The sequence below is a fragment of the Dryobates pubescens genome, chromosome 13 (assembly GCF_014839835.1).
Source record: "Dryobates pubescens isolate bDryPub1 chromosome 13, bDryPub1.pri, whole genome shotgun sequence".
Taxonomy (NCBI): Eukaryota; Metazoa; Chordata; class Aves; order Piciformes; family Picidae; genus Dryobates; species Dryobates pubescens.
Window position 1 is genome coordinate 26821621 of NC_071624.1, and position 21511 is coordinate 26843131.

At 57.6% G+C, this 21511-nt stretch overlaps 3 protein-coding genes across 4 annotated transcripts in view; 2 read left to right on the top strand and 1 right to left on the bottom strand.

The window, feature by feature from the left end:
* STX1A (syntaxin 1A) overlaps positions 1 to 11175 on the top strand; it is a 62112-nt gene extending 50937 nt beyond the window's left edge. For both annotated transcript variants that reach the window (XM_054167115.1, XM_009903336.2), the window contains 5 exons: positions 1366 to 1474; positions 7418 to 7491; positions 7762 to 7899; positions 9518 to 9628; positions 10244 to 11175. In XM_054167115.1, the coding sequence (XP_054023090.1) occupies positions 1366 to 1474; positions 7418 to 7491; positions 7762 to 7899; positions 9518 to 9628; positions 10244 to 10321 (510 nt within the window). In that variant the 3' untranslated portion in view covers positions 10322 to 11175. The remainder of the gene's footprint in view (positions 1 to 1365; positions 1475 to 7417; positions 7492 to 7761; positions 7900 to 9517; positions 9629 to 10243) is intronic.
* A 969-nt stretch (positions 11176 to 12144) lies between these two features.
* Positions 12145 to 19726, bottom strand: BUD23 (BUD23 rRNA methyltransferase and ribosome maturation factor). The gene is made up of 12 exons (XM_054167116.1): positions 19592 to 19726; positions 19462 to 19499; positions 18814 to 18909; positions 18146 to 18228; positions 17964 to 18060; positions 17016 to 17112; positions 16634 to 16684; positions 15987 to 16072; positions 15731 to 15776; positions 15388 to 15446; positions 14305 to 14394; positions 12145 to 14171 (listed from the first exon to the last, which is right to left on the bottom strand). The coding sequence occupies exons 1-12, from the start codon at positions 19637 to 19639 to the stop codon at positions 14117 to 14119; spliced, it is 846 nt and encodes a 281-aa protein (XP_054023091.1). The 5' UTR covers positions 19640 to 19726; the 3' UTR covers positions 12145 to 14116.
* On the top strand, positions 19625 to 21511 carry DNAJC30 (DnaJ heat shock protein family (Hsp40) member C30). Its single transcript, XM_054167117.1, has one exon. The coding sequence runs from the start codon at positions 19726 to 19728 to the stop codon at positions 20362 to 20364; it is 639 nt and encodes a 212-aa protein (XP_054023092.1). The 5' UTR covers positions 19625 to 19725; the 3' UTR covers positions 20365 to 21511.

Sequence of the window (21511 nt, forward strand, 5' to 3'; positions counted from 1 at the left end):
GGTTCCAAAAGCTGGGCTGCTTTCTCCTCCTTTGGGGAGTGAAGAGTTGGTGGCCCTGGGTGGAACAAGCCCATTTCCCTCGGTTCAGTGAATAGTCCTTTTTAAGGTGGTTTTCAAATGCAAGGTCCATTCTGATATGCTTTGTATTTACTTGGAACATTCAGGTGGCTTCAGCTCATGACAAGAAGCCATTGAAAACACTACCTTTTTTTTTTTTTTCCCTTTTTCCAGCCCATTTCACAGGAAACTCAGCATCCCCTCAGAACTCCAGTGCATTCTGTAGACATGTGGGGTGCCTGTGGGAACATAAAATCACAATCTGGCAAAATAAACACCGAGTTAAATAACTTCCTGAGCCTCAGAGGTATGCTGTGGTGCACTGATGAGCAGGAAGGGTTTGCAACTCAACACCCAGGCTACAGTGGGCTGCAGATCACAGCGTTGTCAGGGTTGGAAGAGACCTCAAAGATCATCCAGTTCCAAGCCCCCTGCCATGGGCAGGGACACCTCCCACTAGATCAGCATATGTTGATGCTTTCCAGCTGAATGAGAATGAAGTGGATTTTAGGGAAACAGTTTTGAAAAGGCAGAAGAGGAGCTGCTTGGGTGGCATGGGAGCTCGTTGCTGGATCTCAAGCCATGATGCTCAGGAGCTGTTTTGACCTTGCTTGGGGTCAGGTGCCTCTTGAGCAGAGGCTGCCTGCTGGAGCTGCCTGGGGCAGCCTTCTGTGTGAGTTTTGCCAGCAGAGGAGGAAGCTGAGCTGAGGCTCTGCCATAAATACTGAGCTGCTGCTTGCTTGGAATAGCTGCAAAGCAAACACAGGTATTCAAGATTTCTCCAGTGATGTCTTCTGGAGGTAGAGGTGTGTTAGATGGGGCTACTCTGGGTGTACCAGCACGTGGTAGAGGAACATCTGAGCTGCAGTGTGCACCAAGGACATCAGACCCTGCAGAGATGCTGCATTGCACTGCTCCCCTCTTGCCTAAAGACCATGAGAGATGCTCCAGGGAAATCTGACCCTGCAGAGATGCTGTGTTGCACTGCTCCCCCCCTGCCTGAAGACCTTGAGAGATGCTCCAGAAGCATCTGACCCTGCAGAGATGCTGCATTACACTGGCAGACCCAGAGGAGGACCTGACCCCCTCTGCTATGGAGAAAGACTGAGAGAGAGTTGGGATTGTGCAGCCTGGAGAAGGAAAGGCTCCAGGGCAACATCACTGCAGCGGTGCTGAGTTAAGGGTTGGACTGGGGGATCTTAGAGATCTTTTCCAACCAAACCAGTTCTGTGATTCCATCACAGGGGTGGCAGCTGTCTGCTTCCCACAGGACCCTCAGCCTGACTGTCTCTTCCTCTCCCCCCGCAGCACTCGACGCTGTCGCGCAAGTTCGTGGAGGTGATGTCGGAGTACAACGCCACGCAGACCGACTACCGGGAGCGCTGCAAGGGCAGGATCCAGAGGCAGCTGGAGATCAGTGAGTCAGCCTGGAGGGGAAACACAGCTGGGTGGGGACACATCCTGCACTGCTTCTCGCTGGAGCAGAGCTCTGAAAATCACAGAATCGTCTGATTGGAAAAGACCTTAAGGTGATCAAGTCCAGCCTCAGCCTAACAGCTCCCTGTACACAACTGTCAGACCATGTCCCTCATCCAAATGGCTTTTAAACACCTCCAGGGGTGGTGACTCCATCACCATTCTGGACAACCTGTTCCAGTGCCTGATGAATAGAATAGGAATGGAATAGGAATAGGGATGGAATAGGAATAGGGGTAGAATAGGAATAGACCAGACCAGGTTGGAAGAGACCTTTGAGATCATCAAGTCCAACCTATCATCCAACACCATCTAATCAACTAAACCATGGCACCAAGCACCCCATCCATTCTCTTCCTAAACACCTCCATTCCAGTGGCCAATCTCTCTTTCTGTGAAAAACTTCTTCCTAACATCCAGCCTAAACCTCCCCTGGCACAGCTTGAGACTGTGTCCTCTTGTTCTGGTGCTGGTTGCCTGGGAGAAGAGACCAACCCCCACCTGGCTACAAGCTCCCTTCAGGTAGTTGTAGAGAGCAATAAGGTCTCCTCTGAGCCTCCTCTTCTCCAGGCTAAGCAACCCCAGCTCCCTCAGCCTCTCCTCATAGGGCTGTGCTGCAGACCTCTCCCCAGCTTTGTTGTGGTGCTGAGGGCCATGGTTTAGCACCAGCCTTGGCAGTTAGACAATGGTTGGACTCAATGACCCTGAAGGTCTTTTCCAAAATTTTCCTAATATCCAACCTAAACCTCCCCTGTCACAACTCCAGGCTCTTGCTTGTTACCTGAAGAAGAGGCTGGCCCTCACCTCTCTACAACCTCCTTTCAGGGAGCTGTAGAGAGCAAGAAAGTCTCCACTCAGCCTCCTCTTCTCCAGGCTGAACAACCCCAGCTCCCTCAGCCCAGGGGCTCATGGGGGCTGCACAGACGCCGGTGGAAGCTACCAGGAGCAGCTGCCAGAGAAGGCAGATGTGTGGTGGTGGTACCTTGTGTTCCAGTGTCAAACTGCAAAGCAATGCTCAGAAACTCCCCTCAGATGTTCTTAGATGCTGCACAGTGAGTGCAGAGAGCAGAGGGAGAGAAACTTCCACCTTGTTTGCAGCTAGTGTTGAATTCCAGGAAGCTACTGGGAGCTCCTGGCTCCTGTGTCTTCCCTGCCTTTCCTCTGGCTGCTTTTCCTCAAGGGTGAGCTGAACTAAACACAAAACCAGAGCGGAGAGATCTGGAGACAAGGCCACTTGCTGCTCCCAGCAGTTTTCCTTGCCTCAGGAGGAGCATGAGGCTGCCCCAGGCATCTCCCCAGACCCAGGACCCTGGTGGCTTTTAGCAGCAAGAGTGGTGTCTTCTGGCCAAAGATGGGTTTCAGGTGACCCTTCCGAGGCTGTCACCACCAGAGCACATTGCCTAGGAGAAGTCTGATCCTGCCTGTCCCCCTAAACCTGCTCTCCTAGTGATTCTTCTGGGCAGTTGGTGATAGCTGGTTGGTTTCAGAGGAAGGTGGTCATCTCCCAGCAAAGAAGAACCGTAGCACCACTGTAATTAGGGGGATAAGCAAGCCAGGGGGAAGTCAGAGCCTGTGGTGATGAAAAGAGAGTTTTGCAAAGAGTCTCCTTGTGAGAGAGCTGCCAGGGGCATTTGTGCTCCAAATGAGAGTCTGGATCCCAGGGCAGGGGTTTTTAATCTCACAAACAAATGGATTTTTGTCTTCCCTATCACAACTCAGTGTGAATAATAAGGTAGGAAATCAAGGATGGAGTCCTTGATGGTCACCTGTGGGAATGTCCATGAGCTGGCAGATGCTGGGTAATCTGGTGGCCAGTGGGGTTTCTGTGCAGGCCTGGAAGGAGTCCTGGCCGTGCAAGCCTTTGTTAAGATTAGTTTTTTATGATGTGTAATACTAATGGAAGTGTTCCACAGTGGCTGAATGGAGAGGGTGAGTGACAGGAGGCTCAGCAAGAGCGTGACGTTTCATGTGAGGCAGGATGAGGAGAGTGCCACTGCTCCAGCTGACTCATTTGTCACCCAGCATCATTCTCCAGGTGATGCCCAGCCACGGGGCTGGCTTGTGATGTAAACTGGAACTGAAGGTATCCCTGTGTCTGCCTTCTGTCAGAGGAGAGGATCTGAAAGGGCTGAGCCCAGGTCCCTCATTATCTGCAGACCTGAAAGGAACCTTCCTCTTGTTGTTGTTTTCTGCTCCTGGATTTTGGAAAGACTCTGCCACTCTGCTTAAATTATGGAGATAAATGAAATGCTCTTTCTCTTTGCTCTGTCCCTCCTGCTGGGCTGCCAGGGCCTGACAGAGCACTGATGGGGGGCGAGGAGAAGGCTGCCCAGGACTCACAGTGGTGCAGTAGCTGGGTGCAGGGGCTGTGTCTGAGCTGGTGATGGTGAGGGACCTGCTGTTCCTTCAGGGTGGAGGTGTGGAGCAGATGCAGGATGGGGTCTGTGCTGGGAAGGTCCACAGTCCTGTGCTCAGTGCTTTGCAAACACTGGTTCCCTGCCAGGGCAGTGGAAAATGTCTCCTGGCACAAAGGCTGATCAAAAGCAACAAGCTAATGGGGGTTTCATCAGGAGTGCTTCCTGGGCAGAGGGCTCTGCTTATCCTGGCCACCTTCAGTCCCTGCTGCTCTGGAGGCTCTTGCAGAGGCTGTTTTGAATGGAGCCCAGCTGGGATGTGGTGACTGCACAAAGCCCTGTGAAATCCTCAGCTCTTGTTTTGAGCTGATGAATCCAAAGATAGAAAGCGCCGGGAGCTCTGACAGCAAGACAGTAAATCACTCAGGTCTTGAAAGGATGAGAGCAGAGACTTCTCAGCTGCTCTGGGGATGCTCCCCAGTGCCCAGTGAGCTTCTCCATCCTAATCACATCTGCTTCTTGCTCTGGAATTAGGACAGCCACAGAAGAAATGGTGATGTAGAGTCACTGCCCCAGGCCATAGCTACCCTCTGGGACTCCCCACAGCCCTCGGGATCTGCCCCTTCTCCTTGTGTGGGCACCTCTGTGTCTGTGTGCACCAGAGCTTGTGCCTCAATGACCCTTATGGTCACCCCTGCCTGTCCAGCACGTGCTGAGCATGATGCAGTGGATGTCCTCTGCTCTCCCACTGCTTCAGCCCCAGCCTCAATTGCTGCCCTCACCCTCCCTTACTTGCTCTGCTCCCAAACCCGCTGGGATCACACATGCCATGAAGGGATCACAGGATGTGCACCTCCTGGGGTTGGTGATGGCAGGACAGATCCCCTCTGGCTGGACCATGCCTCCCCCCAGCAATATCTCCACAGCAGCTGCTGGGAGCTGTGTTCCCCACTGCTGAGCCTCTGTGGTGGGAGGTGTTGCTCCCTCGCTTTTTCCCCTCTGTGTTGTCCGTTCTGAGATGTGACATCTTCAACCTAATTAGGTTTCACTCCCAGAGAAACTGGAGTTGAAGCTTGGAGAGGAGCTTTCTGTGGTGGGTGTGCAGCTTTGAAGGAGCTGCTTGTTTTTATGAACAGTTTTGTTATGTGTGAGACCAAGGAGCCAAAAATAAAGCATCTGCCAGCTCCAAAGGCACTGCAGGAATTCATCAGCCCCCACTCCACTGTGTGACACCAGGTTAATTGATGTGCAGGAAGGCAACCTGTGGATGCATCCCAAGCTACCCACGAGAGCCTAGGGAATGCCCTGACCCTGGTGGCTCCTCCAGGCAGCCCTAGGTGGTCCTGGAGCCCCCAGTGCTGAAATGGGCTTATTGAGGATCCCTGTGACCCTTTCACGGGATTTATCTGAGCTAAAAGTGCCTCATTGAGTGAAAATCCCAGAATCCCAGCATGGGTTGAAAGGGACTTCTGGAGATCATCTAGCCCCAAACCCCTCTGCTCACCCAGAGCAGGTTGTGCAGGATTGCAATCTCCAGGTGAGTCTGGAATCTCTCAGAGGAGGAGACTCCACAAGCTCTGGGCAGCCTGGTTCAGGGCTCCAGCACCCTCACAGCAAAGAATTTTCTCCTCATGTTCAGGTGGAACCTCCTGGCTTCCAGTTTGTGCTCACTGCCCCTTGTCCTGTCACTGGGCAGCACAGGAAAGAGTCTGGCCCCATCCTCTTGAGCTGCACCTTTAGATAGTGATGAGCATTGAGATCTCCTCTTAGTTCTCTCTTCTCCAGGCTCAACAGCCCCAGGTCTCTCAGCCTCTCCTTGTAAGAGAGAGGCTCCAGTCCTGTCAGAATCTTTGTAGCCCTAATGCCTACACAGTGCTGGAAGTTGGCTCCTGCAGCCTCCTCCAGCTGGGCAGAAGGGCTCCTGAGGGTGAGGGTAGTGGGTGGCAGTTTGTAACGTGGTGGGCAGGCTGCAATCTGCTCATCCCAACAGCACTGCAGGCAGTGCTAGACCTGCCTGAGCTGTGGAATGGCCAAGGGGGGTGAGTCTCATACTTGTTACCTCTACACTCACGGGTGGATGGGGGAAGCAGGATCCATCCCTCCGTGAGCTGAGTGGATTTGTACCTAGTGAGAGCTTGACAGGCAGATCCTGCCAGCAGATCCCAGCCTTGGGAAGGTGTCTGTCCTTGGTGGTTCCAGCCTGAGCCCTGGCTGTTGCTGTGTGGGTGCTGGTGCAGCCCTGCCTGCAGAAGGAATGGGTGCTGCAACCACAGGAGCATGGCAGAGCCATGCAATGAGCTCAGCCATGGTGAGTTTGACTGCTCCAGCCCCCAGGTGACTAAAGTCTTCTCTATTTATAGAGTGTCTGGCATGCAGAACTGGGCAAACTGGCAGCAGCTGGGTGATGAGTGTGAGCTGTGACACTGGAAGTTTCCCTGAGAGCTTCCCCAGGGTCCTGCATGCCCTGACGGAGCTGCTCCTGCCTCATCCCCTGGGAGCTGGTCCATGGGGATGGTTACTCCATCCAGCTGGGCATCCCAGGGCCAAGGACTGTGGAAATTCTCCTTGCTGGCTTCGTGTTTCTGCCTCTGATAGCCCTGCTGCACCATGACCTGTGCATTGCCTCTCACTGTGCCCTCCTTGCGAGCTCAGGGCTGAGTTTCTCCCTCTGTGCTGCATCTCCCAGTGATGCTGTTGCTGCTTTGCTCCTTGGCAGAGCTGCTTCTCCCCAGGAAACTTGGATTTCTAGGGACACCAAGTAAGAGGCAGGTGTACTCTGGCACTCTCTGGGGTGGCAGAGGTCCACCTCTCACAATTTTCCAGAGTGTTGTCAAGTTTCAGGGCAGAGGTTTTTCCCCAGGCTCTTCCCTCTTTGAGGTCCCCTTGCAGTGAGTCCATCCTTTCATTCCCACTTGTGGCTGTGCAGTACAGCTCCGTGGTGATGTGGGCAGCAGATCAACATCTAGCACACTTTCATCTGATTTGGTTGCTGTTGAGGAGCTAATGACAGCCTTTCAAAGCAGGAAAGCTGGCCAGAAGGCAGTGGACTCCCTGGGAAGTCCTCTGGGGTCCTGCAGGTTGGGTATATGACTTTGGCAAGAGTTGTGCTGGACAGCGTGGGCGAGATGCAGCTTCTGGGCCTCAAGCTTTGGCTCAGCATTAAAGCAAGCTCCTCCTGACCAGCTATGGCCTTTAGCCAAGCCTGTGCTGGCTGGCTGGGTGTTAATCCATGCAATGCCTTTGCTCTCATCCTTCAGCATGCTGCAGCTTTTACCAGCCCCATGCTCTGCACCAGGGGAATGGGGCAACCAGGAGGTGGTGGACAGATGGGCCTGGGTGGCCTTGGCCAAGCTGGCAGCTTGACACCCCTAAAAAGAGGGGTGCAGGGCTGGCCCAGAGCCAGGCTGTGGGATATCAGCCCCTCAGACTGCCCAGGGCACTCCTGGGAGATGTCACAGAGGCAGTGCAGAGCACTGCAGCAGGGCTGTGGACAGAGGGCTCCTAGCTGACCTGTGCTGTGTATCTTGCAGCTGGCAGGACCACCACCAGCGAGGAGCTGGAGGACATGCTGGAGAGTGGCAACCCAGCCATCTTCTCTTCTGGGGTAAGCACAAGCACAGGCTAAAGCTGAGCCAAGCCCTCGTCCTAGAGGGACTGGCTGGTAGGCATGCAGTCACGGGAGGAGGTGGGAGCTGGGTGCTCAGGCTTGGCCTGAGGATGCTGCCTGAGCACCGACTGTCTCCTGGCCAGAGGGTGGAGGTTTGCTGCCAGCTGCCTGGGTGGGGTGGCTGGAGGGGGTCTGGAGCTCTCTTGGCGAGCCTCATCCTGGCATCTGAGAGCCAGCACGATGCTCAGTGGCCCTTTCCTCTTGCAGATCATCATGGATTCAAACATCACCAAGCAGGCACTGAATGAGATCGAGACACGGCACAGTGAGATCATCAAACTGGAGAACAGCATCAGGGAGCTGCATGACATGTTCATGGACATGGCCATGCTGGTGGAGAGCCAGGTAGGGAGACACTGTGGCCTGGTGGCCAGCTCCCCTGGGGAAGTTGCAAGGTGATGGGGCTGCTGGCAGTGCCCTGCCTGGGTGGGTGCTGAGGGGAAGAACTGCATCTGGGTCTGGTGTGGCTCCCACTGGAGCTGAGCTGGGCCCCCTGGGACCGGAGCCACCTTGCTCTGCACCCCAGAGCTGGGGGCTGCTGCGTGCCTGGGGCGGGAGGTTTGGTGATGGGCTCTGGAGGGGGGCAGTGGGTGGCTGCCATGCAAGCAGAGATTTCCCTCAGAGCATCGAGCTCCAGGTGAGTTCAGGGTGCCCCCAGCCTCAGTGGCCCTGCCAGGCCACCCTTGGCTGTGCCTCCAGCTGGGCACACGCTCTGGGGTCTCTGCTCACGCCCCTTCTTGCCTGCCATGCTGCCATGGCCTGAGGAGACATCAGTGGCAGGTAAAGCCCCAACAGTGCTGCATGCTCTGCTCTGCATGGCTGCACCCTGCATGTCTGCAGCTCTTGCATGGTGCTTTGGGCCTGCCTGTGGCAGACAGGTGAGGGTGGCCATGGTATGGCTGTGTTGGTGCTCAGTTCTGGGGGACAGACATGGGAAATTTGCAGGTCCCTGCCTTGCTCTAAGGGCCAGACTATGCCAGCACCCTGTGCAGAGTGGGAGCCTTCAAGCTGCTGGTACAAGCATGGCAAGGGTGGGAAGAAGCAGCAGCAGCTTTAGGCAAGGCAGGGAGCAGCAGGGAGCCTGCTGCTTTGGAGGGGTTAACAGCAGAGCACCCCTGGGTTTGCAGGGCTCATCCTCCCCATGCTCTGCAGTAGACAGAAACGAGCAGAACTGCTGGCTGTAACCCCTGCCTCTGCAGCCCAAATTCCCTCTGTGCCACACGGGAGAGCACTGGGCTTCAAGCCACCCACCCCTGCCAACTCTGTTGGTCACACAAACCTTCAGGCTCTCTCTCCAGCTGCTGCAGGACCTGGCTGCCTCACTATGCAGTCAGGATAAGGACAAAGGAGGTGGACAGACTGGAGACACCCCAGTCAGGGGGCAACATCCATGTCTGCAGGGGGGGACTCCATCCTCATCCCACTCCTGCAGCTGAGGGGACAGAGCAGGGCAGAAGGCTCTGTAGTCCCAGCAGCCCATCCTCTGCAGCCTCACTCAGGGGCTGTGCTCTTGGCAGGTGCTCATGTGGATCAGAGCAACCATTCCAGCATGTGCATGGGTTTGGGAGCGTGGCTCTGCTGGTGCTGTCCTTGCTCCCCTGTCCTGCCTGCAGTTTCAGCAGCATGCAGCATGGTGTCAGTCCTTTGTGGCTTTGGTGTCACCTGAGATACCAGACAGGGCGGCCTTCAGGCCAGGACTGGGCTGGGGATCTGCCTTGACCCTCTGCTTGCCTCCCTGCTGGGATATGCAGAGGTTTGAGCCCTCTGCACCAGAGTCTGTGGTCTGGAGCCCCCATCCCAGGGCGCCTCGGGGGCACCCACTGCCCACAGGCAACTCACAGTCCTTGTCTGTGCCCTGCAGGGCTGCTGGGCAGGGTGACATCCAGACGGTGCTGGGGAGCAGCAGAGCAGGAAGGAGCTTAGGTCCACGCACGGGCGCGTGGGCTCTGTCCCCGCTCTGCAGGGCGAGATGATCGACCGCATCGAGTACAACGTGGAGCACTCGGTGGACTACGTGGAGCGGGCAGTGTCGGACACCAAAAAGGCGGTGAAGTACCAGAGCAAAGCCAGACGGGTGAGTCGTGGCCCTGCCTGGGGCCTGGCATCCCCTGCCCACGCTGCTGACACCTCTAACCCAGGGGCAGGCCAGTGCCTGGCACTCCTGCCCGCCCCACTGCCTGCTTAGCGGAGCAGGCAGCGTGGCACAGCCTGGCGGGTGCCTGGGCACTGCTTTACCCCACACCACTGGGTGCAGTGCAGGTCCTGCTGCTGGCACCGGCTGAGGCAGAGCTCCCTGGCATAGGCTGAGTGCTGAGGGTGGGGCATGGGGCAGTGGTGCTGCTTGGAGGCAGGAGAAGGGGCAGGGTGTATTCTGTGCGAGAGCCACGCCTCTTGCCAAAACAGAGGCATGGTCCAGCACTGATGCTGAGCGCAGTGCCAGCTGCCTCTCCCAGTCTCCACATCTGGTCTTGTATCAGCTCAGGGACTTGGGAACCACCAGCTCAGCAGAGCCAGCGGGGGCCTAAAGCTAGACCGGGGTGCCCATCCCTGCCCCAGGGCTACCAGAGCCCCTCTGTCCTCCACAGTGCTGCTTAAGAGCCCACATGCCCCCCGCTCTCAGGGCCAGCCCACTCACGCTCCCCTCTCCCCTTTCTCCCTGCCACGCTGCTGTGCCCCCCACCCCGAGCAGAAGAAGATCATGATCATTATCTGCTGCGTGATCCTGGGCATCGTCATCGCCTCCACCTTCGGCGGGATCTTCGGCTAGCCTCATCCCACGGGACTGTTGGCGTGCGATGGACGGAGCCGTGCGTGCCGCGGGGCCGCAGCCAGGCCGGCGCCGGCCGCCCAGCCCCGGAGCCTCCCAGCAGCATTTCAGTTTCTAATGCATGGTTGTTTGTGACGCTGTGTGTGCGGTGCGGTGCGTCTGTGTGGAGGGAGCGCCGGCCCCGGGGCGCGGGCAGGGTGCAGGGGGGGGACGGTGATGGGCCCGAGGGGGACCCGAGGAGGGGAACCCAAGCTCTCATCACTGCTCCGGCCTGGGCAGCTGGATGGGGCCGGGTTGGGACACAGGTGCTCCTGGGGGCTGCCCGCTCCTCCTGTGCCGGGTTAGTGACGGCTGAGGAGGGGCCGATGGAGGGGTGGAGGGGTGCTTGGGAGTACAGCGCTCAGCCAACCTCCTCCGGCTGCCCCATCACCTCCAGCCAGAGCTCTCCTGTCTGTCCAGCCGCATCTGTGCTTGCAAACACCTTTCCTTGGGCTGCTTCTCTCACGGGGCCCTTCCCCAGGGGTGCTCACTCCCAGGCCCTGCCTGCCTCCCTCCCTCCTTGCCCAGGGCTCTGCCCCTGCCGCTCTGCCAAGGGCAGGGCTGCCCCCTCCCTAGGCAAGCCCTTGCCCAGGTGTGGGTGCCAGGGGCTGGACGTGTCGCTGCTGGTGGTGGGTGCCTGATGGAGCTGTGTGGGATGAGGAGCTACTGCTTGGGGTTATCACAGTTGTGTGGGGAGGGGGACAGGCTACTTGAGGACCTGTGCTGCACCCTGATGCTGGCCTGACAGGGCGGGAGGGCAGAGGTACTTTAAGGCCAGCTTGTTTCACTGGCTGCTTGCCCTGCACCACAGCCTCGTTGTTGTTCTCAGCCCAGCACAGGGCGGCCTCGCCTCCTACTGTCCCCAGGCCTGGGCTGTGGCCAGTGGAGCTGGGGGTTGGTTCTGACGCCCACAGCCCCCAGCAGCAAGCAGGGCTGCTTCCAGCCTCACTTCTCCAGGTAGGCACCCACAGCTGGGGGTTGGAGGCAGTTGGGCTTTCTCCTGTCGTGGTCCCAGGAGCAGCACTTATTGCATCCACCTCCTGCAAGCTAGGAGCACCAGCCTTCCTCCTTTATCCTACCAGCTCCTGAGCAGGGCACTGCCTGACTGTTCTCTCCAGCTCTCTGCCACCTCTTGGCATCTTCCTGCCCCTGCCATGTCCTCCTTGCACAGTGCCCTTCTGCCTGTTCATCCCTTGGGCTGTCCAGTGAGGCACTTGCACTTGGTGGCATGCTGTGGGAGCATCTGGGTGCCCTGTCACACCCACTATTTGGATACTACCACTGTGGGGTGGCCTGAGCCTGCTGGCAGCTTGGGAGGAGCCCTGTGTTGCCATGGCCCTGTTTTCCTCAGGCTGGAGGGCAGGATTCTATCCTCACATTCCTCCGGAGGCTCTGGCTGGCCCACGGACATGCCAAAGCACCACAGAACAGCCCAGAGCAGGGTGGGCACCTGGGGCTGAGCTCACAGGCACAGACTGGCATAAGTCCAGATGCTGGTAGCATAAAGAGGGCACTGATGGCAGCAAGTACTCCAGCTGCAGGCAGCATGTCACCTCCCTGCTCCCACCAGGTGGAGGGGGGCTGCTCCACCCTGGCTGGGTGCTGCCACACAAGTGCTGGCCCAGTGTGTGATGGGCAGGGGGTGAAAGGCAGCAGGGCTGAAGACATAGTGCTGCCTTCCCCAGGTGCAGCTCTGCCCAGCAGCAACCCAGACATGGATCTTTCCCTGCCACTGTTACCCAAGGTCCCAAAATACAACCCCTGGCTGCATTCAGCTGCCCAGCAGGTGTGGCCATGGGAACAGCCGACCAGAGCCCCTTTGTTTCACAGTCCCGTGATTGATGTGAGCCACAGCGCTGCAGCCTGTCTGTGCAAAGGGCTTGGGGCACCAGGAGCCCTGCAAACAGCAGGCTGGCTCTGGAGCACCCCCTCCAGGGCAGGAGGCACGCATGTAGAGAGTCTTTGGCAACAGGAAAAGGAGCTGGAGGTGATGGTGCAAGTGTCTACTGCTCCTGCCCCTGTGCAGCTCCCTGCCACACAGTCTGTGCTCTGCTCTGCTGAGCCAGCAAGAAGACCAGGCCCCCTCCTCGGGGAAGCAATAACACTGCTGGCAGGGCTGCTCCTGGGCTGGCAGGCAGCAAAGGCTCCTCTCAGGCTCCCACCCTGCAGCCATGCCCACTGCTACCACAAGATGTCTTTTCTGTTGTTGTTGGGTTTGTTTGTGGCACAAGCTCACGCACCATCAGGGCTGTGGCCCACCCCTGGCAAGGCACAAGGCCCAGACCAGCACTGGCGGGACTGTGGCGCTTGCTCCTCCTCGGTTGGTACCACCAGCGCCAGCAGCCCCCCAGCAGCAGCAGCCAGACGGGGCCACAGTCGCTGACTCTGCCCTCTGCACTGTGCCGGAGGTCCTGCAGGCGGCGGTGGTGCCAGGCTGTGACACGAGGGAGGCCGAGGAGCAGGCTGCCACTGCTGCCCCACAGGCAGGCTCACACTGTCCTCGCAGCGAGGGGAGGGTGTTTTGGTGCAATAATTCCCCCTGCACTATGGGAAGCCCCTGCAGTTCCTTTGTACCTATCTGTCGTTGCATGTACAGACCGAATCACCAAACCTGTGGTTGTGCTTTGGGAAGAACATCTCACTTTTTTTCTTTCCAGCCCTTCCCTCCCCACCCCCAATCCCCAGTTCTCCCCAGTCCCCTGCCACCCTCAGACTGCTTTGTCCCTTGGGTTCCACCACCCCTGTTCCAAGTGCCACCTGCCCTCCCAGCGCCAGGAGCCTGGCGATGCAGTATTCCAGGAGCAGTGTGGGGCACGCACAGCTTGCACTTGAACTGGGGATTGTTTCTTTTGTAATTAATGTACTTGAAGGCTTTCCCAGCCCCCTCCCCACTCCCCCCGTGGAGTTGTTACTGTTGCTGTACTGTGAGCTAAGTGTCCTTGTTTTCTATGTGGATCTTGACCCTGGCTTGCTCTGTCTCACTGGGCTGGATGACACTGTATGTTGCCACTTTTCTCCTCCACCTTTTTCCTCCCCCTCTCTGCTAGCCTCCCTTTCTTCTCCCAAAGCTTTGGGTGCAAAACAGCTTCCCATTTTGTGGAATTTTTATGTAGAATAAACATTTGTAACTGTAAAGCTCTAGCTGGCACCTGACTGTTTCAGGGGAAGGGAGGAGGCGCTTGGGGAAGCAGGGCTGGGGTGTAGACAACACCAGCCCCCTGTAAACATATACAGGGTGGGTCTGGTGTGCAGCACTCACCGGAGCAACCACCAAGGGAATACCACCACCTCTGCCAGCAGGCAGGTCTGCCCTCCTGGGCCACACACCTTTGTGCTGTCTGCCTCCTGCCTGCAGGCAGAGGGGAAGCTGGCAGGGAACCAGGTGCTACATTACCACCTCTGTGCTCCGCTGTGCTGAGGGCAGGACACAGCAAGGCTTCTGACTCGTTGACTGTTTAGTGAGGAGGTTGAACATAATGTTCTGGCTCACCTGGAGCTCCAGGTGGCTCACAGCAGTCACAGGAAAATAAGTAATGGTATTGCAGACACCAAGTGGCCAGTGCACTGGCTGCCACTCTACCTTCACCAGGAAAACAGGGCTGGAAGCTTCGTTGTTGGGCAGCAGCTGAGCCAGTTTACACCTTCCAGAACCACACTGGCCAGTCCCAGGCCTGAGGTGTCCATCTGTGCCATCCACAGGAGGCTTGCTGGAAGGACCACCACACCACTTTGCTGGGCAGCAGTGTGCAGAGCAGTTCAGAAGCGAGGGCGGCGCTTCCGGCCTGTGTATTTGGTGTCTGCTCGCACCTCCCTGCGGAGAACAGCAGAGAGCAGCTGAGCGCAGGGCAAGAGGGCTCATGGCAGCAGGGTTGGCAAGAGGGCTCATGGCAGCAGGCCAGGCCAGCAGAGTCAGCCTCAGCTGAGGCAGAAGCAGCTGAACTCACCTGCCCTGTCGCCGCCTGCGCTCCTTCTTCTCCAGGATCCAGTCCCTGCTCTTCTTCACAGACTTGCCCTTGGCGGTTCTGAAGCGCGCCCTGCCGAGAGAGCAGACAGCAGCTGGAGGGGCACTGAGGTGAGGGGCAGTCTTCTGCCCTCAAGGAAGCAACCCAGGACTGGGCACCACACTGCCTTATGAAACCAGCAGCTACCCCTCCAACCACCCCAGGATGAAAGAGGCTCAGCCAGCACTGGGGCAGGCAAACAGTCCAGCAGGAGGAGGCTGCCCCCAGCTCTGAGCCATGGCTGCAGCAGGCCAGCTCCCCTTGCCATGGCTGACACAGCAGCTGGGCTCTGGGATCCTGGGGAAGTATGAGCTCAAGCACAACCACCTTCATCTGCTGCACTTCAAACAAAGCAGGCAGAGCCTCTGGCTTCCCACCAAGTTCTGCTCTTGCCCTCCAAGACCAAGTATCTCTTGGCCTAGACGAGCACAGAACAGCAGTGTAAGAGGCAGGAAAACATGGCAGCCACAAGCTCCAGGCAGCCATGACGACTTTCCTCTGGTTGTTTGGTTTCTGTCTCTCCCATTGGCTGCAAGAGAGGCTGCTTCCTGCACCACTGCCATGGGTGGAGACCTGGCCAGCAGGAGAAACCCCCCAGGCCACAGCTAAGCAAAGAACGGGAACACTAGGCTTGAGGCACAGCAGTCTGCCTCCCCACAGAGAATCAGCCATCTCTGCTGTCACCAGCACTGCCAACATGCCTCCTCCCATCACCACTGACCCACAGCACTGGGCTGCAAAGCCAAGTGCCAGACAGAAAGTGCACCTCAGACAGTTCTCAGCTGTAGCTCTGAGGTAAGCAGCAACAGCCTCATGACACCACAGCAAAGCTCTCAAACGAACCCATTCTGTTCCCTGTGCCTGGGGCCCATCAAGGGGGGCATATGGGCTGCCAAGGGCCCTCCCAGTCTCCTCCTTTCAGTCACTTGTCACACAGCAGTGCTGTGATCCTGTCAGCAAACCCCAGCCCATGCACTGCCCACACTCCTTGCTCCTGGAGAACCTGCAGCTTCACCCACTACATACCTCTCATTGGTGAACTTTGCCTGGTGCATCTCTTCAGCAGCACTCTCAGTACCAAGGCCCTGAAAAGCAAAATTGGGAAGTGTGGTTCTCCTCTGGCATCTAAATTAAGGGGAAGCCAGGGCTCTGCAAGAGGAAGGACTGGAGCAGGAACAAACTAGTCTTCCAGAAATTGTGGCAAAGAAACCAGATCTCAGGGAGAGCAAACGTTGGCGAGACTGACAGCAAATGTCTAACTGAAGTCAGATCTGCACAGGAGCTGCTGCCTGGCTCCTGCTCTCACTCAGCTCTCCCACATCACCCAGCAAACAGGAAGGCAACTCTGGGGCCCTGCAGAGCTCCTCACCTTTGGTAACGTGCCAGATGTCCCAACAAAGAGACAAAGGAAGAACCTGAAACAAGAAGAATAAGGAGCATGAAACTGATTCAGTTTGCAATTCCCAGTCCCCAAGCAAACTGAGTTTGTAACAAAGTCAGACCTATGCTGTACCCTCTGTCCAGGACTGTATCAGGGGATAGAGAGCAATCTGGACAGAAAACAACCCAAACCAACAAACATTGCTAACCCCAGGCCTCACCCCAAACACACACAGAGGACTCACTTCTTGGCTTTGGCACTGTTGGGGTAATCTACCACCATTCCCCCAGTAAAGCCAGCTCTCATGGCTTGGGCTGTGATGAGCTCCAGCTGCAAAACAAACCATGTGCAGAAATTATTTAGTGGTCACCCCCCAGCAATGCTCAGGAGACCTCAGCTCCACCACAGCTAACTGTGCATGTCAAAGATGGGTCGTTCCTGCTCATTGAATTCTGCATCAAAGTCCTTGTTCTGCATCTGGACACCATTTGGACACCAGTCCCCTGCCTTTATTTGCTTCTTCCTGCTTCTGAGCCTACCCTGGGTCAATTGATACAGCAGACTCTCTAGGGGAGGGATACTGGGCTGGATTTTCCAGCCCTGGGGAGTTAGTGCAGTGCTGGTTGCTACAGGCCAGTCTTCAAATCACACAGGCAGGGGAAAATCCAGGATGGGAGATTCAGATGGTGTCCTGGCAGTTTCTTTAAGGCTCAGCCCAAGACAACCAACAGAAACTGCACGGGGCATTCTCCTTACAAATGTTGGGGGGGGTTCTTAAAGAGCTTTACAGATGGCAAGAGGGGCAGAGACACAGACCCAATGTGAAACACTATGGAAGAGCCCCATTCAGCAGAGGACACAGCCTCTTCCCCCCTGACTGCTGTCCTGTACCTGTTCTGAGTTCTCAGGGTACAGCTGCAGGACGGCTCGGGATCCTCGGACCTACAGGAAATAAAGTCAGTCACAAACCTGTCTCAGTGCAGGAAACCCCTCCAGTCATTCCATGCCCAGACACTAGGGCCCACCTCCCCAGAACCTCCCTGAGAGCTCTCCCAGGGGTTGCAGAGCCAGCTCCTCTGCAGCGCAGCAAGGCACAGGGGTAACAGAGGGCATCACATGGGCAGGCAAAGAAACAGAGAAACAGGGGGGTGCTGCCAGATCTTCCTAGCAGAGCATCCCCTACTCAACATACCTGACTTAAAACACCCGGCTAAATGCACCAGAGAGGATGTAAAATCATGCAGAGGCCTGACTGGGAGAGCATGACACTTACCAGGGCAGTGTAAAGAGTTGAGAAGAATCGATAGAGGCGCTTTGGTGGGCTGTGTGATTTCTTGTCAGCGTTACAAAGCCACTGCACTGCAGAAATACTGAGGAAGAAAAAAGAGACCCTTGGGACACTGAGCCATTGATTCTTTCAGAGAGCTTCCTCTGAGCTTACTTCCAGCACTGTAACCTCCCTCTGAGCTTACTTCCAGCACTAAGCACATGCTAGGCTTCAGGGAAATGATTTCATTTTCTCCACGTAGAAGCCTCCCTCTGCAGACTCACTATGCCCAAACCCAACAGGGCACAGTAGTTACTCAAGCACAGAAGAACCACCAAGCCTCCCCTTTAGGCCAGATGCTGAAGTAACTTGTGTTTAACTGTGGCCCTTGCCAATGAATAAACCCAAACAGAGCATTCTGGTCATGGTGTAATAGCCACGGTGGTGTTAGGCTGATGGTTGGACTCAGGGACCTTAGAGGTCTTTTCCAACTAAAACAATTCTATGATCAGCAACACACAGCTCCTGCTCCTCTCTGAAGTATTCTCTAAGCAGAAAAGTGTTTCTCTTCCCATCACCTAACTTTTCACCCCCAAACCAACCACCAAACCTTTCATCCAACCTTGCAGCTGAGCAATGGTACAGACACACTTTCTTTTTTCCCCCTCCTTGGAGCAGGTCTCAACCCTCCTGACAGTATCTTCAATCTACTTCAATAAACCTCCTAGCTCACTAGCACACAAGAGACAAGCACCACTTAGGAAACAGCTGCCAGAAGCTGCTTCTGCCACCCAGAAACTCAGAGAAGTGGAATCAAGTTGCATGGAGCAAAGAGAGCAACTGGTGAGGACAGTTGTGTTCATCTGCTACACACCATATGCAGACCAAATGTGCTGTACAGACCATGCAGGTATGTGGAGCATCAAGAGACACTACTTATGTTCACAAACTCACCTGATACAGCCATCAAAGGTGCCAGGCCTGAAGGGAATGCCATGACCCACATCTGCAAGGAGAAGGTCTCCTTCCGCCTCCCTCTCCACAGCCACATCTGCACAAAACAGAGCACAGCTCAGGCAACCAGCTCACACCTTTGGGGACCAGCTGTGAGGTGAGGTGGTACAGGGCCTGCTTACCCAGCATGGCTGAGCTGATGTCCATGCCAATCCAGTAGTGACCCTCTTCAGAGATGTAATCCCCACTCAGCCCAGAGCCACAGCTTAAGGAAGGAAGAGGGGAAGTCACAGAGATCATAGAGCTGGTCTGAGGGTGACACCAGCTAGCCACAACACTACAGCAGCCCACAACAGAGAGACACCAATGCCATGGGGCCTGGATGTGCTCTGCTCCCCAGGACCCACAGGTGGGTGGCTCAGGGCCACAGGTGCTCAATTATGGAATAGTGAGGGTGGGAAGGGACCTCTGGAGATACTCTAGGCTAACCCCATGTTAAAGCAGGTTCACCTAGTGCAGGCTGTACAGGAACATGTCCAGATGGGTTTTCAAAGACTCCAAAGAAGACTCCACAACCCTTCTGGGCAGCCTGCTCCAACGCTCTGGCAAGCTCACAGCAAAGAATCTTTTTCCTTACATTTAAGTGAGACCTCCTGGGTTGCAATTTGTGCCTGCTGCCCCTTGTCCTGTCACTGGGCACCACTGAAAAGAGCCCAGCCCCATCCTCTCATCTGCCACCCTTTAGATATTTATATGCATTGGTAAGATCCCCTCTCAGTCTCCCTCTTTCCAAGCTAAAGAGCCCCGGGACCCTCAGCCTCCCAGCTGCCCCATGTGCCACCCCGCTCACCCCACATCCAGGAGGAGGCAGGGCCGGTCCTCAGGCAATCCCAGCAGCTCCACAGCTCGCTCCGACATCTGCGACTGGATCTCCACCACCCGGGAGCTGCAAGGCACGGCCAGGGGAGCATGGGCAGCAGGCGGCAACTCCTGCCACCGCCTCACGGTCGGGTTTCACCCCCTCCCTCAGCCTCACGACAGGACCCTCCTCACCACCACCGCCTCACGGTCGGGTTTCACCCCCTCCTCAGCCTCACGACAGGACCCTCCTCACCACCACCGCCTCACGGTCGGGTTTCACCCCCTCCTAGCCTCACGACAGGACCCTCCTGACCACCACCGCCTCACGGTCGGGTTTCACCCCCTCCTAGCCTCACGACAGGACCCTCCTGACCACCACCGCCTCACGGTCGGGTTTCACCCCCTCCTAGCCTCACGACAGGACCCTCCTCACCACCACCGCCGCCGCCACATGGCGGGGCCAGCCCTCCTGCCTCATTGCAGGACACCCACCACCACCCCCCAGCTGCCCCCCACGCATCCCCGGCGAGCTCCCTCGCTGTCCCCCCATGACGAGGCACCCCCTCAACCCCCCGCCGCCCCCCCGCCGCGTCACGGCAGGACCCGTCCCGTTCCCGCAGCCATGGCCCCGCCGTACTTCTGCGTGTACTTCCGCGCCTCGGCCTCATCGTAGAACTGCAACGAGAGAGAGGCGAAAGCGGTGAGGCGCGGGACGCGCGGGGCCGGCCCGGCCCGCCGCGCTCGCCCCCTCCCGCCGCGCCGCTCACCAGCTCCGGGGGCCCGCGGTGCTCAGGCCGCCGCCCGCTGCTCGCCATGCCGCCGCGTGACGTCAGCGCGCGGCGCCGCTGGCCCGAGCCGGGCGCGCCCGAGGATGGCGGCGGCCGCGCGCTGAGGCGGTGCCATGGAGCCGGCAGCGCTCGGCCGCCTCCGGCGCCTCCTGCCCGCCGCCCCGTGGGCTCCGCGGCCCGGCTTTTCTTTTACGCCGGCCCGCGGCGGGCAGACGGCCGGCGGCGGAGCTTCGCGGGTGCGCCGCGACCTGTACGAGGTGCTGGGCGTCCCTTCTACGGCGACGGCGGCGCAGATCAAGACGGCGTACTACGAGCAGTCGTTCCGGTACCATCCCGACCGCAACGCCGGCAGTGCCGCCGCCGCCACGCGTTTCGCCGCCATTAGCGAGGCTTACCGGGTGCTGGGCAGCGCTGCCCTGCGCCGAAAGTACGACCGCGGCCTCCTCAGCGACCAGGACCTGCGTGACGCCCCCAAGCCCTCGGGCCGGCCGGCCGCCGCCAGCTCGCCGCCGCCCCGAGCGCCTCCCGCGGCTTCCCGTGGGCCCGTCCCGCCGCCCTTCAACTTCGACGCGTTCTACCGGGCGCACTACGGGGAGCAGCTGGAGCGGGAGCAAGCGCTGCGGGCGCGGCGGGAGCAGCTGCGCCTCCGCCGGGAGGAGTCGGCGGCCCGGGGACGCTTCCGGCTGCTCGCAGAGGCCTCGGTCGGAGTCGTCTTTGTCCTGGCTTTTGCCGTCCTTTACGGCTTAAAGTGACAGCGGGGCTGTGCGGTCACTGGGGCCCCCACCTTGCTGCCCTGCTGCCATGGGATGGCGTGTCACCAGTGGGCACCCACACAGCTGGCAGGCACCACGTACAGGGTCTGCTTGTCAGGCTATGACATTTCCCCTCTGCTGGTGTGACCTCCAGACACGGTACGTGACCAGTGGGCTCCATGTGTTAAGCTCTGCGTCTTAGACCGAGATGTGTCTCAGTGTGACCTTCAGTGACAGCACACAACCATCCAGCGCCGTGTGTGGGCTCAGCTCCGTGGCTGTGCCCCTCTGCTGGCCTGATCTTCACACGTGAGGTGCAACTGGCAGAGAGTTCCTTGGCTGTGACGTGACCTCTGCTGGTGTGACCACTGGATACCACCTGTGGGCTCTGCTCCACAGGCTTCGACGTGCCTCTGCTGCCAGTGCGACCTTACAGATGTGGTGTGGGGGGCCCAGGCTGCAGTGTACCCCCTCTGCCAACACGAGCTGCAGGCGCAGTGCCTGGCAGGTAAACTCGGTTCATGGACTCGCTGGACTCTGACATGCCCCTTCCATTGGCACTGCTGTCTGACCTTGGTGGGAGCCACGTGCCTGTTCTAAGCCACAGCAGAGATTAAACAGCTGTCAGTGGTGTTTGTGTGTGCTGTGTGTTCTTGGGGGTTGCTCTCCATCAGTGCTGAGCTATGGCTCTGTGTGGTTTTTCTGTCAGTCCAACACCTGGCACCTCTGTGCTCTCACACTTGTTAGTCCATGGGTGCAGAGTTTTAGGAATGTTTAGCTCCAAACTGCATCACTGCCCTTCCATCAGCCTGGAAGAATGAAAGCTAGGCCTCTGTGGTGCCTCATGTCCTGTCAGCGTGCGACATTGCCTGGAGGTGCTGCCCAAAGCACTTCTGTGTTCAGAGCAGCTTGTCCTGGCTAGGGCTCGCCGCGGACTTCGCACAAGGCCATCCCACCCGGGCTGTGGTGGCTGGGTGTGGCACACTTCTGAGCACTAAGTGGCATTACTTGTGTTTTACAGCCATCTGAGCGTCATTTGCACATGAGAGTATTTGCCTATTTAAGTATTGAAGAGTTTGAAGAACTAAGGACTGTCTCTCAGAACTTCTGCCTGTTCTTCTGTTCACTACACAGAGTGAGTGAAGCT

Coding starts and splice junctions, on each gene's coding strand:
- BUD23 (XM_054167116.1), bottom strand. CDS start 19,639: ATGGCGAGCAGCGGGCGGCGGCCTGAGCACCGCGGGCCCCCGGAGCTG. Junction 19,500..19,591: donor ACCGCGGGCCCCCGGAGCTG/GTGAGCGGCGCG, acceptor CTCTCGTTGCAG/TTCTACGATGAGGCCGAGGC. Junction 17,113..17,963: donor ACCTTTGATGGCTGTATCAG/GTGAGTTTGTGA, acceptor TTTCTTCCTCAG/TATTTCTGCAGTGCAGTGGC.
- DNAJC30 (XM_054167117.1), top strand. CDS start 19,726: ATGGAGCCGGCAGCGCTCGGCCGCCTCCGGCGCCTCCTGCCCGCCGCC.